At 38.0% G+C, this 15,478-nt stretch overlaps 1 protein-coding gene across 1 annotated transcript; it reads right to left on the reverse strand.

Annotated features, from left to right (window-relative positions):
* Positions 1-2,233: 2,233 nt before the first annotated feature.
* LOC141676362 (uncharacterized) lies at positions 2,234-13,356 on the reverse strand. Its single transcript, XM_074482113.1, has 2 exons — positions 13,270-13,356; positions 2,234-2,611 (listed from the first exon to the last, which is right to left on the reverse strand). The coding sequence occupies exons 1-2, from the start codon at positions 13,354-13,356 to the stop codon at positions 2,234-2,236; spliced, it is 465 nt and encodes a 154-aa protein (XP_074338214.1).
* Between the last annotated feature and the right edge of the window lie 2,122 nt (positions 13,357-15,478).

Consider the following 15,478-nt stretch of genomic DNA (forward strand, 5'->3'; position numbering starts at 1 on the left):
CAAGACCCTATTTGAGCCTTCATGGGGCTTATCAACCCATGACTCAATATTCGAGAGTCCAGCTCTTGCCTTGGAGTGGTCCAAGAATTGTATTACTTCCCCGGATCTTCTTCATATTTCCTCGGGTGAGAAGCTACTCGAGGCCGAGGCGTTAGGGGCACACGCCTTATATGAGGTAATCTTAACTTGTAAAATTTATGTTCGATAGCATTTTTTTACCTTGGGAGATTCTGGACCAACCAAGACAACCTCTCGTGGGGGTCTTGGTCGGCCTAAACCCTGCATGTGAAGGAGTCAACCCCAAAGACTCTTGGTTGCCCTAGTATCTTTCACTTTATTTTTGTGGAGTTAGTTTTTGTAACTTCTATTTTTGTTTTATTTGCGAGGAAAATGCCTACTTTTCTGCATCCTCCACATAGAGCATCAAAATGAGGAGTGACTATGCATCATTGCAAGTCTCGATGGAGAAGATGAAGGTATCCTCTTAGGATTGGGAGTCCAAGTCATACAAGGCGGAATAAAAAGTGACTCTCTTCGAGAAGAAGCATTCCAAGGAAATAAAAAGAAGGAAAATAGAATGGAGTACTCTTATGGATAAGTACCATGATTTGAAGGTGTTTCTCCAGTTAATGGACGACCATGACGATCAGATGCGTACCGTCAACCTTTCAATTGGGTGGAATAGGGATTTCAAGGACATCCATAACATGTATCCAGACGTAGTTGATCTGAACCTTCTTTCTTGCCCATGGGCAGCTCCTGTGGTCGCCCCTTCCGGCCAAGCATCCAGATCTATTCCCGAGGGTGCTCGCCAGTCCTCTAGGTCCAACTCTAAAGACTCCGGATCCAAGGGCAAAGCTCATTCAACAAGCCCAATATCCAAGGGACCTCTATGGGAAGATGTGGGATCCAGTTTCAGGGAGTAGTGTCTCTTCTTCCGAGTCCAGTTCAGATGAAGATAATAAGGAGGAGGAAGAGGAGGAGCGCGAGGTCATTCAAGGAGAAGGCAACGAGGAGGAGGAGAGGGAGCAAGATTCTTCAGATGACTGATTATGATGGCCTTGCATGGCTTTAGATGCCACTTATGGCCATTCTATTTAGAACTTCGTTTATTTGTTACCCTTTGTGGGATTTGAACTATTCGGCTTATAACCTAAGTGTCCTTCAGGACTGATTTGTTATCCTTCGGGATCTTATCTTATTTTAAGCATCGTTATTCCAATTTCATACTTGTCTTTTATTTTCAGCATTTGGTCATTAGGAATTGCATTCATTAGATGCTCGTACTTAAATAAATTAGTAGACAAGATGATATAAATGAAATTGCAAAGAGAGATAGTATCTTTAGATAACGGGTTCAATCCTTACATAAAACTGAAAATGGTTTCATCGACGTTATTTCTATATCTAAGTACTAGGAATTTGTTATGAACGTCCTAAACATAGTTAACCTTTAAGTTTGATGCGTTCCAAGTGTGGGGCACTTTATCACCGTTCAAGGTCTTTAGCTTCTAGGATTCTCATCCTAATGTTTTCTTGACCTTATAAGGCCCTTCCTAGTTAGGGGCTAACTTTCGTCTCCCCCCGACTTCTGACGACTCAGTCTTCCTTAATACCAAGTCTCCTTGCTAAAATTACCTTTCCTTAACCCTTCTATTGTAATAGAGGGAGACTCTTTGTTGATGCTCTGCAATATGGCATTGGCTTCATCTCTGACCTTATCAATGAGATCGAGAGCGAGCCTCATGCCTTTTTCATTAGTCTCTAATTCATAAGCTTTGACCCTAGGCGATCCATGGGTGATCTCTATGGGTACCACATCTTCGACTCCATAAGTCAGCATGAATGGGGTAGCTTCAGTCATCACTTTACATGTGGTACGATATGCTCATAGTATAGGCAGCAGTTCGTCCACCCAAGTGTTCCTCGAGTGTTCAACCCTTTTCTTAAGTCCATCAAGGATAATTTGATTAGTAACTTTCGTCTGCCCGTTTTTTTGTGGATGCGCAACCGAGGTGAAGCGAAGCTCTAAGCTGTTATCATTACAGTATTCCTTGAACTGTGCATTATCAAACTGTCGCTCATTATCCGTGACAATGATGCGTGGGATTCCAAACCTGCATATCGCATTCTCCCACATAAATTGGGAAATCTGTTGAGTTGTTATCTTGGCCAGTTCCTTATCCTTATTCCACTTTGTAAAGTAATCTATGGCTACCACGATGAACTTCCTCTATCCCGATGCTATAGGAAACACACCAAGTATATCCATTCCGCACATCGCAAAAGGGATGGGTGTGCTGATAGATGTAAGCCTCTCCAGGGGCTGTCGTACTATAGAAGCATGCCTCTGGAATCTATCACATTTCTTCACATAAGCCTTTACATCGGCTAATATTGTTGGCCAGTAGAACCCCAATCGAGTTTTCTTGTGAGCAAGGACCCTGCCCCCCAAGTGTTGTCCATAAATCCCCTCAAAAGTTTCCTTAAGTGCCTCCTCTACTTCAAGAGGTCTCAAGCACTTTAAGTATGGAATGACGAAAGACCTTTTGTACATGAGGCCTTCAATTAACGAATATCTCAATGCTCTCACCGACAATTTGCGTGCCTCCTGGGTGAAAGAGATATGTCCTAAGTCCAATCATATATGAGGATTTAGGAATAACTTTTATGTAATCTGTTTTGATTTCATTGATATTAATAAAAGACTTGTTTTGTTTTTATTGCGGGCTCTATCTATTTAAATGTTTAAATAAGATATACCACAGTTTAGAGTAAAGCTTTTTATGGATTGTGATGAGATCATAATAATGAGACCTAAAAGATGATAACTCTAAACTTAAATAGTTCCTGGTCGTAGAATTACTAACTGGTAATTAATAATCCGCAAAGATCGGTACATACTATGCTTGCTTCATTATGAAGGATGTCTGTTCTCATAGACATTTGTGTGGTGACACTATAGCTAGTATGTAGGTGCTTATTATAGAATAAGTTCACTGAACATGACTCACATAGCTGAACAACTGATGGAGTTCACTCACGTGTCAGCAGTTGTTCACATAGTGATAGTTGTACAAGTATCCTTAGACTTGAAGTCATTATAGTCATCTTGTGTACATTGAACTATGCTTTGGTTTAGTTCTTAGTCTCAAGGGACAATTATAAGGGCTCTACTGGGTATAGGAATTTATACACGAAGATAGTGTATGATCAATAAAGGATCTACCCCTTCCAGTGAAGGAAGAGAATGTTCAATGTTGATCCACTTATGCTAGTTCAGGAATCTCTGGCCAGAGTGAATGAAATTAGAAAGGAGTTTCTAATTTACATTAAATAGAACTAAGCATAGTGAATGGGAAAGCAAGTGATTAAATAAGATAGGCTTGACACAAGTTCCATGCCTTGTATTTAATCGTGACATTGCAGGGTAGAAGGAATTGATTGTACGATAACTACTCACTGAATAGGTTCTTGGTATTCTAAGCAGTGAATTCGTATTATCCGGATAGTCGCGATATGCTGAGAAGTATCCCTCACGATGTAGAATAAATATGATTAATTAATTAATCATATTTAATGAATTAGAGAATTTATATAAATAATGATAAAATAGTTTTATTATTATTTATTTCTACTACCGGCTTAATATTGAACCTACAGGGTCACACCATAAAAGAGAATGATTTAATGGTGGAGGAATTAATTAATAATGGTTGATAATTATTTATTTATGAAATAAATAATTAATTGGCAAATTTAATAATTGATTAAATGAGATTTATTTGATTATAAATTAATTAAGAAAAGATTCTTAATATTATTAATTAAGAATTTAATTTTTGGAAATTAAATTAAGTGAGAGAATTATTTCTAAAGAGTTTAGAAAAAGGATTAATAATTAAAAGGTGTTTTAATTATTAGTGAGAATAATAAAGGGTTAATAATAATAATATTTTATGGGAAAATTTTTAGCTGAAAATTTTGCCTATAAATATACTATTATAGACCCTATTTTTGCCTCAACCAAAAAGATTTACAAAACCCTAATTCTCTCCATCTCCTCCTCCTTCATTATATCATTTTCTTGGTGGATACCGGTGGAGTGCTTCACACTTGAGGAGCAGCTGCTAAGGATCTCCGTTCATCGTTTTTGGATCGCCATTAAAGACCTCCATCTTTCCATTAACGTAAAGCTTCTTAAGGTAAACATACTGAACTACGAATTAAATATTATTTTTTGCATGGATCCTGCGGAGGGTTTCAGTTTTTTTTTAAGATTTAAATTTACGTTTTCGCTGCGTTTATGTGCTAAAAACCCTTCACTGGCATCAGAGCTACTTGTGAAAAGTTTTTAATTCGTTTATGTGTTTAACTGTTTTCGATATATGAGCATGTACGTGATTCACCATGATTTGATGTTGATATAATATGCTTATATATGTATGGTTTTGAATATATGATATTCATGTGAGTTGTATAATCATAAGATGATTATGTAATCTGTATATATACTGATATATACATGATTTATGTTTGTTCTAATTATGAGAATCATATTAGATACGAATTCTGAATTGGCTGCTGCAGATTTGCTGAAATCTGGGTCTGGTGTCCGATTTACGCAAACGAATACCCTATTCCATAGGTAAACGAGCGTCTGAACAAAACTGATAGAAAAAGCTATCAACGACTCGTCTGTAAGGCGTTTGACGTCGTTTACTGCCCGTAAACAGTGATTCTTGTTTTTTCGATTTGATTCTGATTTTTGTCATATTTTCTTTTTATGATTAGATCATGGATAATATGATATGTTAAGATCAGATTATGTGTTTTAACATACTTTTATGTGTTGTATGAGCATGGTGGATGGTTATGGCCTTTCGACCTTAGTGTAATGGTTTTGGTTTTGGTTTTAAATACGACTTGTATGTTGTCAATCTTTGTAATCATAAATCTCGAATGTAACTCAAGTTATTCTTGTAAGTTCAGTAGATTAGTTTTACTTTCAATCATGTAATGTAATTGAAGACTCAAGAAGGCTTTCCAATGGAGGTGATACAAAGAAGAAGATGAGGCATACAAGAAGTCTAAACAAAGAAGAAGACTTATGTAATAAGTAGTTGTATTTATTTCCATCACCATATTAGATTGACCTTGATCTTTATCATGAGCTTGATAATGATCACATAGGATGGGGCCATAACCAAACACATTTACTTTATTGCACTTTACATTTACTTGTTTATTTAATTTTATATATGAGATATATGCCTATGTTTACCATGCGATGATAGATTTAGGTGAACTTAAATCAATATAAGGCGTGCTCTAGAAAATCTAGAATAAGAATCGTTTCTTGCCTTAACAATAAATATTATGAATACGATCATGAGATTCTTGTGTTTATGAAACACGTAATTGAATATGAATTTTCAATATTGAGAGAAAGGATGATTCTGTCAATAACAGATTTCTATCTGTAAGAAAGGGTTATTAAGTGACGCCTCTTGACAATGCTCCACCCGATCTGGGAATCATCTAATTATCGATTATTGATTTGAAATATTTAATTTAAAAGGAAGAATCTCTTTATAATATGATTATGATTGTAACGTAATATAATCCCTCTAAAATTAAATAATATCAAGTAGTAATTGGCCAATGACACAACGGGCTTGTGTTGGTCATAGCCTTCCAATATGGTAGAAAGTGGTTCTTATTTTTAAATCATTGTCGTTTCGTGCTACAACCGAGGGCTTTGATTTCGAAATAAGAAATACTTGTCTATTACATAGAGATGTGTACATTGAATTAGAATCTAAAGGTTGGTACGTGCTACAGCCGTGGGCCGTTGGAGACTGATTCAATTGTACGAAATGTTGGGTTAGACTTGACTTAGAATATTGAGTTTGTCGTGCCACAGCCGTGACTCAATTATTCAAGAGGCTAAACTTATATTAGGGAATAACATAAGATGTAATTGACAAGAGTTGTCTGCCTATTGAACATCACATGACGTTTCGTGCCACAGCCGAGGTTGTGTGATGGAATGTAGGATCCTTATTCCCACTAGCATTATGAATGCTTAATTTTCACTTAGGGGGTTGAAAAAAATTAGATAAACTAGTGGGAGACACTTATGAATAAAGACCCGATTCATATAGTGTTTTGAAATGAAATTGAATATTTGCTAAGTTTTGTTATGTGTTTATCATTTACAGATTTACTATATTCATCATGTCTTCTGCACTATCACTCCGGAGCATACTAGATGCTCACAAGTTGACTGGTTCTAATTTAGCTGTTTGTTTTCACTGTAACAAGTTAGGGCACTGGAAGAGGAACTGCAAGGTTTACCTTGCAGAATTGAAGAAGAAGGGTAGTGAGACTACCGCTTCTGATTCAGGCATGTTCATGATCGAAGTTAATATGTCACTAGGTCAAATTTCTACTTGGGTATTAGATACCGCCTGTGGTTCTCATATTTGCAATTCGTTGCAAGGACTAAAGGGAAGTAGGACTCTTGAAAAAGATGAGGTGATTCTACGTATGAGCAATGGAGCAAGGGTTGCGGCCATATCTGTAGAATCATTTAGTTTACATATGCCTACGGGCAAGACTATTATTTTGAATAATTGTTATTACGTTCCCTCTATTGTGAGGAATATTGTTTCTATTCCTATGTTGGATGTGGATGGTTTTTCATTTATTATTAAGAATAATGAATGTTCTATTCTTACAGATAATGTTCTTTTAGGACGTGGCATTTTAAATAATGGTCTGTATGTATGTGACGTAGATCATGATTTACTTTAGATTGAACAAACTAATAAAAGAAAACGAGATGATGAAAATCTGACCTATTTATGGCACTGTAGGCTAGGTCATATTAGTGAAAATAGACTGCGGACATTGCATAAGGAAGGGTTACTTGACCCCTTTGATTTTGAATCATATCCTACATGCGAGTCTTGTCTATTGGGTAAAATGACCAAATCTCCATTTAGTGAACATGGAGAGAGGGCTGCAGATTTGCTAGGATTGGTACACACAGATGTATGTGGACCAATGTCTACGCAAGCCATGGGTGGATTTTCGTACTTCATTATTTTCATGGATGATAGATCTAGATTCAGATATGTGTATTTGATGAAACACAAGTCTGAAGCCTTTGAAGAGTTCAAAGAATATAAACATGAAGTGGAGAAACAAACCAAACACACTATTATAACTCTTCGATCAGATCGAGGTGGTGAATACTTGAATGGAGAGTTTCTAGATTATCTCAAAGAAAATGGTATAGTCTCCCAGTGGACTCCTCCATATACTCCACAGTTAAATGGGTTATCTAAAAGGAGAAATCGAACTTTGTTAGACATGGTTCGGTCCATGATGAGCTATGCGAATCTTCCAGTATTCCTATGGGGTTATGCATTGGAAACCTCAGCATATTTACTGAATAAGGTGCCTTCCAAATCTATTCCTCAAACACCATATGAGATATGGAAAGAAAGGAAACCGAGTCTTAAACACGTTAAGATTTGGGGATGTCCAACTTATGTCAAGAAAGTTGACCCAGATAAGCTGGAATCTCGATCCGTAAAATATAATTTTGTGGGATATCCTAAAGAGACTTTGGGGTATTACTTTTACACCGATCATCGGGTGTTTGTCTCCAGACATGCTACCTTCTTGGAAAAGGAGTTTATCCTTGAAGGAAACAGTGGGAGCAAAATTGAACTTGATGAAGTTCAAGAAGCACAAACTACTACGGATCAAGTGGAAACACCTGTTCAGACTGAACAACCTTCTATGGAACAGCCCATTCGTAGGACAGGGAGAGTGTATCGCCAACCTGAGAGGTATTATGGCCTTGTCATTGAGAATGACAATGAATTGTCAATCATTGATGATGACGATCCTATGACCTATAATGAGGCTATGAGTAGTGTTGACTCAGAGAAATGGCATAGTGCCATGAAATCCGAAATGGAATCTATGTATACCAACCAAGTATGGACTCTGGTTGAGGCGCCTGAAGGTGTTTAGCCTATTGGGTGCAAGTGGGTATACAAAAGAAAGATTGGAGCAGATGGCCAGGTGGAGACCTATAAGGCCAGGCTCGTGGCAAAAAGATTCAAACAAAGGCAAGGGATTGACTTTGATGAAACTTTTTCGCCTGTAGCCCTGTTAAAATCAATTCGGATTTTGCTTGCGATTGCTGCTTACTACGACTATGAGATCTGGCAAATGGACGTGAAAACGGCCTTCCTCAATGGGGAACTTGCGGAGGAAGTGTATATGACACAGCCAGAGGGTTTTCTTTCCAAGGGAAATGAACACCTAGTGTGTAGGCTGTTGCGAACCATATATGGTTTAAGGCAAGCTTCTCGTAGATGGAACATCCGTTTTGATGAGACAATCAAAGAGTTTGGTTTTATCAAAAACATAGATGAACCATGTGTCTACAAGAAGGTTAGTGGGAGCGCGGTAACATTTCTTGTATTGTATGTGGATGACATACTTCTTATAGGAAATGATATACCGATGCTACAATCAGTCAAAGTATGGCTATCAAAGAACTTCACCATGAAGGACTTGGGAGAAGCATCCTACATTCTCAGTATGAAGATCTATAGAGATAGATCTAGAAGAATGATAGGTCTTACCCAGGGTACATACATCCAGAAAGTGCTTAAAAGGTTTAGCATGGAAAACTCCAAAAGAGGTCTCATCCGATGAGCCATGGAGTGTCCCTTTCCAAAAAAATGTCTCCTAAGACACCTGAGGAAAGAGAGCGTATGAGTAAGATTCCTTATGCTTTAGTAATAGGATCTATCATGTACGCGATGTTGTGTACAAGGCCTGATGTTGCTTATTCAATTAGTGTGATGAGCAGATATCAGTCCAATCCAGGTGAAGAACACTGGAAAGCAGTGAAAAACATCCTTAGGTACTTGCGAAGGACTCAGGACTCAGGACATTTTTCTTGTTTTTGGTGGTGAATCTGAGTTGAAAATAGAGGGTTATACTGACTCTAGTTTTCAATCAGAAAGTGATAGCAAATCCATGTCAGGGTACGTGTTTACTCTGAATGGTGGTGCGATTAGTTGGAAGAGTTCCAAACAGTCTACAACGGCTGACTCCACAGCGGAAGCAGAATATATAGCTGCAAGTGAGGCTGTAAAAGAAGCCGTTTAGATGAGGAAATGTTTCTGAGTTGGGAGTTGTTCCTAGCGTTGAAGAGCCTATTATGTTATATTGTGATAACAACGCAACAATAACACAAGTCAAGGAACCTAGGTCTCATAGAAATTCCAAACATGTCCTGCGGCGCTTTCATCTGATTAGGGAGATTGTTGAAAGATGAGATGTCAACGTCGAGAGAGTTGACAAATATAACAACGTAGTAGACCCACTCATAAAGCCACTTTCTCAGAGTCACTTTGATCGTCATAAAGACAAGATGGGTATTAGATACCAGAGTGATTGGCTTTAGTACAAGTGGGAGATTGAAAGAGATATGTCCTAAGTCCAATCATGTATGAGGATTTAGGAATAACTTTTATGTAATCTGTTTTGATTTCATTGATATTAATAAAAGACTTGTTTTGTTTTTTTACGGGCTCTATCTATTTAATTGTTTAAATAAGATATACCACAGTTTAGAGTAAAGCTTTTTATGGATTGTGATGAGATCATAATAATGAGACCTAAAAGATGATAACTCTAAACTTAAATAGTTCCTGGTCGTAGGATTACTAACTGGTAATTAATAATCCGCAAAGATCGGTACATACTATGCTTGCTTCATTATGAAGGATGTCTGTTCTCATAGACATTTGTGTGGTGACACTATAGCTAGTATGTAGGTGCTTATTATAGAATAAGTTCACTGAACATGACTCACACAGCTGAACAACTGATGGAGTTCACTCACGTGTCAGCAGTTGTTCACATAGTGATAGTTGTACAAGTATCCTTAGACTTGAGGTCATTATAGTCATCTTGTGTACACTGAACTATGCTTTGGTTTAGTTCTTAGTCTCAAGGGACAATTATAAGGGCTCTACTGGGTATAGGAATTTATACACGAAGATAGTGTATGATCAATAAAGGATCTACCCCTTCCAGTGAAGGAAGAGAATGTTCAATGTTGATCCACTTATGCTAGTTCAGGAATCTCTGGCCAGAGTGAATGAAATTAGAAAGGAGTTTCTAATTTACATTAAATAGAACTAAGCATAGTGAATGGGAAAGCAAGTGATTAAATAAGATAGGCTTGACACAAGTTCCATGCCTTGTATTTAATCGTGACATTGCAGGGTAGAAGGAATTGATTGTACAGTAACTACTCACTGAATAGGTTCTTGGTATTCTAAGCAGTGAATTCGTATTATCCGGATAGTCGCGATATGCTGAGAAGTATCCCTCACGATGTAGAATAAATATGATTAATTAATTAATCATATTTAATGAATTAGAGAATTTATATAAATAATGATAAAATAGTTTTATTATTATTTATTTCTACTACCGGCTTAATATTGAACCTACAGGGTCACACCATAAAAGAGAATGATTTAATGGTGGATGAATTAATTAATAATGGCTGATAATTATTTATTTATGAAATAAATAATTAATAGGCAAATTTAATAATTGATTAAATGAGATTTAATTGATTATAAATTAATTAAGAAAAGGTTCTTAATATTATTAATTAAGAATTTAATTTTTGGAAATTAAATCAAGTGAGAGAATTATTTCTAAAGAGTTTAGAAAAGGAATAATAATTAAAAAGGTTTTTTAATTATTAGTGAGAATAATAAAGGGTTAATAATAATAATATTTTATGAGAAAATTTTCAGCTGAAAATTTTGCTTATAAATATACTATTATAGACCCTATTTTTGCCTCAACCAGAAAGATTTACAAAACCCTAATTCTCTCCATCTCCTCCTCCTTCATTACATCATTTTCTTGGTGGATACCGGTGGAGTGCTTCACACTTGAGGAGCAGCTGCTAAGGATCTCCGTTCATCATTTTTGGATCGCCATTAAAGACCTCCATCTTTCCATTAACGTAAAGCTTCTTAAGGTAAACATACTGAACTACGAATTAAATATTATTTTTTGCATGGATCCTGCGGAGGGTTTTGGTTTTTTTTTAAGATTTAAATTTACGTTTTCGCTGCGTTTATGTGCTAAAAACCCTTCACTGGGCATCTTCGGGGAGCCATCCAGTCTCAAGGCAAGTCTTGATTGGATCGATCCAACAAATCACCACACCGACTAGTGCTATCAAATTTATGACATGTATAATAAGGGTCTTCATGACTTGGAAGTAGATACTTCTCAGATAGTTCTTGATTTTTGACGAGGCGAACTTAGATAGGGCATCGGTCGTAGTGTTCTCCTCTCTCGGAACATGTTCAACATACCATTCTTCAAACCGGGTCAGTATTCCCTTCACGACTCTCAGGTACTTTGCCATTGTATCATCCTTGGCCTAAAACTCTCCATTGACTTGAGCAACCACAAGTCTTGAATCTCTACAAACTTTATGGTTTTTGGCCCTCACGACTCTAGCCAAGCCTAAATCGGCTATTAAAGCTTCATATTCTGCTTCGTTGTTCGTAGTTGGGAAGTTCAACTTCAAAGCATACTTAATCATGAATCATTCGGGGCTTTGCAAGACAAGACATGCACCACTAGATTTTATTTTGGACGCTCCGTCAAAATGGAGAACCCAATACTTTTTCAGAGTCACACCTTTTGGACGCTCCTTCAAAATGGAGAACCCAATACTTTTTCAGAGTCACATCTTCATCTTTTTCTTTTCTCCTCCCGTGGTTACTATCTCTTTCCCCCGACGTCTTGGTCGTTAATGGTGCATTCGACCAGAAAGTCTGCTAAAGCCTGAGCCTTGATGGTTGTTCGAGGCTTGTATTTGATATCAAATTCACCCAACTCAATTGCCCACTTGATAAGCTTTCCACTTTCTTTCGGCTATGAAGAATGTTCCTCAAAGATTGGTCTGTCGGGACTTTGATCTTGTGGGCCTGAAAGTATATTCTCAACTTTCTCGAGGATGTGACTCGGGCAAGTACAAACTTCTCAGTAGTGGAATAGTTCAACTTCGCTCTGTGAAGCACCTTGCTCACATAGTAGACATGCTTCTGAAGTTTCTGTTCTTCCTTTATCAGGACGGGACTCACGGATTGTTCAGAGACCGTGATGTATAAGTAAAGGATGTCCTCTAAACTAGGTTTGACCAATAACGAGGCCTCTGTCATATACTTATTTAGCTGCTCAAAGGCCTCTTGGTGCTCAGCTTTCCACTCAAAGTTCTTCACCCTCTTAAGGGTTTTGAAAAAGGGCAGGCACTTGTCTCCAGACATGGAGATAAACCTCCTTGATAGAGTGTGGTAGCTCCATATCTAGGATGGCTCTAATCTTATCAAGGTTGGCCTCGATTCCTCTTTTCGAGACCACGTGCCCCAAAAATTTTCCAGACCCAACGCTAAAGGCGCACTCTACGGGGTGTAACATCATCTTGTGGTGCCTCGACACTTCGAATGCCTCTCTGAGGTGATTAATATGATCGGACTTGGCTAGGATTTTGACTAGCATGTCATCAATATAGACCTCCATGGTCTTTCCTATTAGATGGGCGAATATCTCATTCACCAATCTCTAATAAGTAGCTCTTGCATTCTTAAGTCCAAAAGCTATAATAAGATAACAAAAGACACCAAATTTGGTTATGAAAGATACCTTGAGGATTTCATCTTTGTGTATTTTAATCTGATTATAATCGCTGAAGCCATCTATGAAGCTCAATATCTCATGCCAAGCAGTGACATCGATTAGGGTATTAATCATCGGTAGGGGATATCAGTCCTTTGGACAACATCGTTTAGATCAGTGAAGTCGATGCACATCCTCCACTTTCCATTAGCTTTCTTGACCATCACGGGGTTAGCCAACCACTCGGGAAATTGCACTTCCTCGATAAATCTAGCTTCTAAGAGCTTTTCGACCTCCTGGTTGATGTTTTCCAGCCTATCGGGGGCAAAAGCTCTCTCTTTTTTGCTTGACTTCCTTTCAAGTTTGATGGAAATTTAACTTGTGAGTTATAAGATCGGGATTAATTTCAGGCATGTCAGCTGTTGTCTAAGCAAATACATCATTATTCTCTTGTAAGAACGTAAGCAGTTGGCCCTTCAAGGGCTTCTCCAAAGATGCTTCAACATATATTACCTTGTCCGGGTCTAAAGGATCCAAAGAGATTGGGATCAAGTCCTCCACTGGATTCCCCCGAAGTTCTTCATTCTCACGGACATCCATGTCTTCTATGGGGAGAACCTGCCCCCAGCTCCATCAGGCCTAAGTGCTACTACATAGCAACTTCAGGCCATTTTCTGATCTTCTTTTTCCTCACCGACACCATTCCTGGTTAACAAATTCAGTACCATTTGGTTGGTTGAGGGCACGGATTTGAGCTCATGAATTCCTGTTCTTCCCATGATAGCGTTGTAAGTAGAGGCTGCCTTAACAACCTGAAAGTTTAACAGTTGTATGGTCTCTCTGGGCTCTTCCCCCAATAATCACGGGAAGTTATATCGCTCATTTGACTTGGGACTCTACTTGGTTAAACTCGTAGATGGGTGCATTAGAAGGAGTTAGTTGGGAGTCATTGTACCCCATCCATAGAAATGTGTCATGGAACAGAATGTTTACCGAAGCTCCATCATCGACCAAGACCCTTTTGACAGAACAATTTCTAATTATCAAGGTGATAACTTGAAGATCATCTTGCGGAAATTTTAAACCTTCAAGGTCAAGGCCTCCGAACTCAAGTGTTATCTCAATCTTAGCATGCTTTGGAACCTCTCCGACTATTTCATCACTTCTCTCACATATGCTTTTCGAGAGTTCCTTGTAGTCCCAGCAATTGTTGGGCCTCCGGAGATCATGTTGATAACTGGCCTTCGGGACTGTTGGTTACGATCTCGGTCGTTACCCCTTTGATCGTCATCTCCTTGATCATTATCTCTTTTTCTAGGACTCCTGGATCTTCACCCTTGGTGAAACGTCTGAACTTTCCTCTTCGAATCAAATACTCAATCTCATCTTTGAGTTATCTGCTATCATCGGTATCATGACCAACATCTCTATGAAACCTACAATATCGACCTTTGTCTCTTTTCTCGGGGTCTCCCCTTAGTGTTTTCAGCCATCTGAACTCTTTATCCTTCTCAATTTCCATAAGGATTTGGATCCTTAGAGCATTCAATCTTGCATATTCCATGAACATTGGTGGTTGATTCTTCTTAGAAGTGGATTCAGAGTTTTTTCCAGTTCGAGGATACTTATCCTTGGCATCATACTCTTGATCCATCTTTCGCTTCTTGTTGCTCACGGGTTCATTATTCACCACTATCTTTTTCATAATTTCCTTCACCTTGATATACTTTTCATTCCTATCCTAAAGCTGCAGCATGCTTTCAGAAGGGCTCTTGTCCAGGGATTTCTTAAAGAACTCATCCCTAGTCCTTTGCTGAAGGGCTATCATAGCTACCTTGTCGTCAAGATCCGGGACCTTTAGGGCCTCCTATGTGAATCCTTGGACAAGACCGATGAGGGAAGCCCAACACTTCTCGTGAATCCTGCCACTAATGAATTGGTTGATGAAAGCCTGATTCAGTTCTTTGAATGATCTAATTGAATTGGGGGGGGGGTTGGCGACTATGCCATCTTTGAGCCATACCCGACAGGGTTTGAGGAAAAACCTGACAGTTGATACAGTCATTCACGGGCTATAACAGCAGGGTCTTAGAGAACGTCCTAACATGATTATCAGGGTTGCCAATACCATAATATGCCTTGATGGTGGGCATCTTAAACTTTCTCGAGATGTTAGTGTTAGGACGAAAACACGCGCTAATATTCACGCAAGTATACGCGATCGCAAGTAATATATAATTATTTCTAGTTCGTTCCCACAGAGACTGGTTTAGGTTAATTTCAATCAATGTACCTATGCAACAATGGTATGGTTATTATTCAATGCTAAGACGATTAACAAATTGAGATTGTTTATAACTAAGATTATTAACTAACATGTAATTAAACTAAGAGAGTAAAAGGTTAATTTCTTATATAACACAAACATGAGATTCTAGTTTCATTACTACTTCATTCAATAGCCTTTTTATTTTTAATCTTAGCATGCAATGGTGATGACACTAATCAGATAACACGAAACTGATAAACGCCAACTTTCGTTGTACGTATACCATACTACCGGATATCCACAAAAGAGATAGAAGCTGAATAGACACCAATTATATTGAGACCCTATATGTCTATAGAATTTGACAACATAACGGTTCAATGCACAAGTTATCTATCGTGATTACATAGGGCAAGTAACAAGGTTAAAATTACCTATGAATCATGCATATCA

Source organism: Apium graveolens, chromosome 1, assembly GCF_009905375.1.
Source record: "Apium graveolens cultivar Ventura chromosome 1, ASM990537v1, whole genome shotgun sequence".
Classification (NCBI taxonomy): domain Eukaryota; kingdom Viridiplantae; phylum Streptophyta; class Magnoliopsida; order Apiales; family Apiaceae; genus Apium; species Apium graveolens.

Bases quoted from the DNA above. Each gene is read 5' to 3' on its own strand.
- LOC141676362 (XM_074482113.1), bottom strand. From the start codon at position 13,356: ATGGATGTCCGTGAGAATGAAGAACTTCGGGGGAATCCAGTGGAGGAC. The intron at 2,612-13,269 runs GTAATATATGTT...TCTTTCACCCAG, and splicing joins ATCCTTTAGACCCGGACAAG to GAGGCACGCAAATTGTCGGT.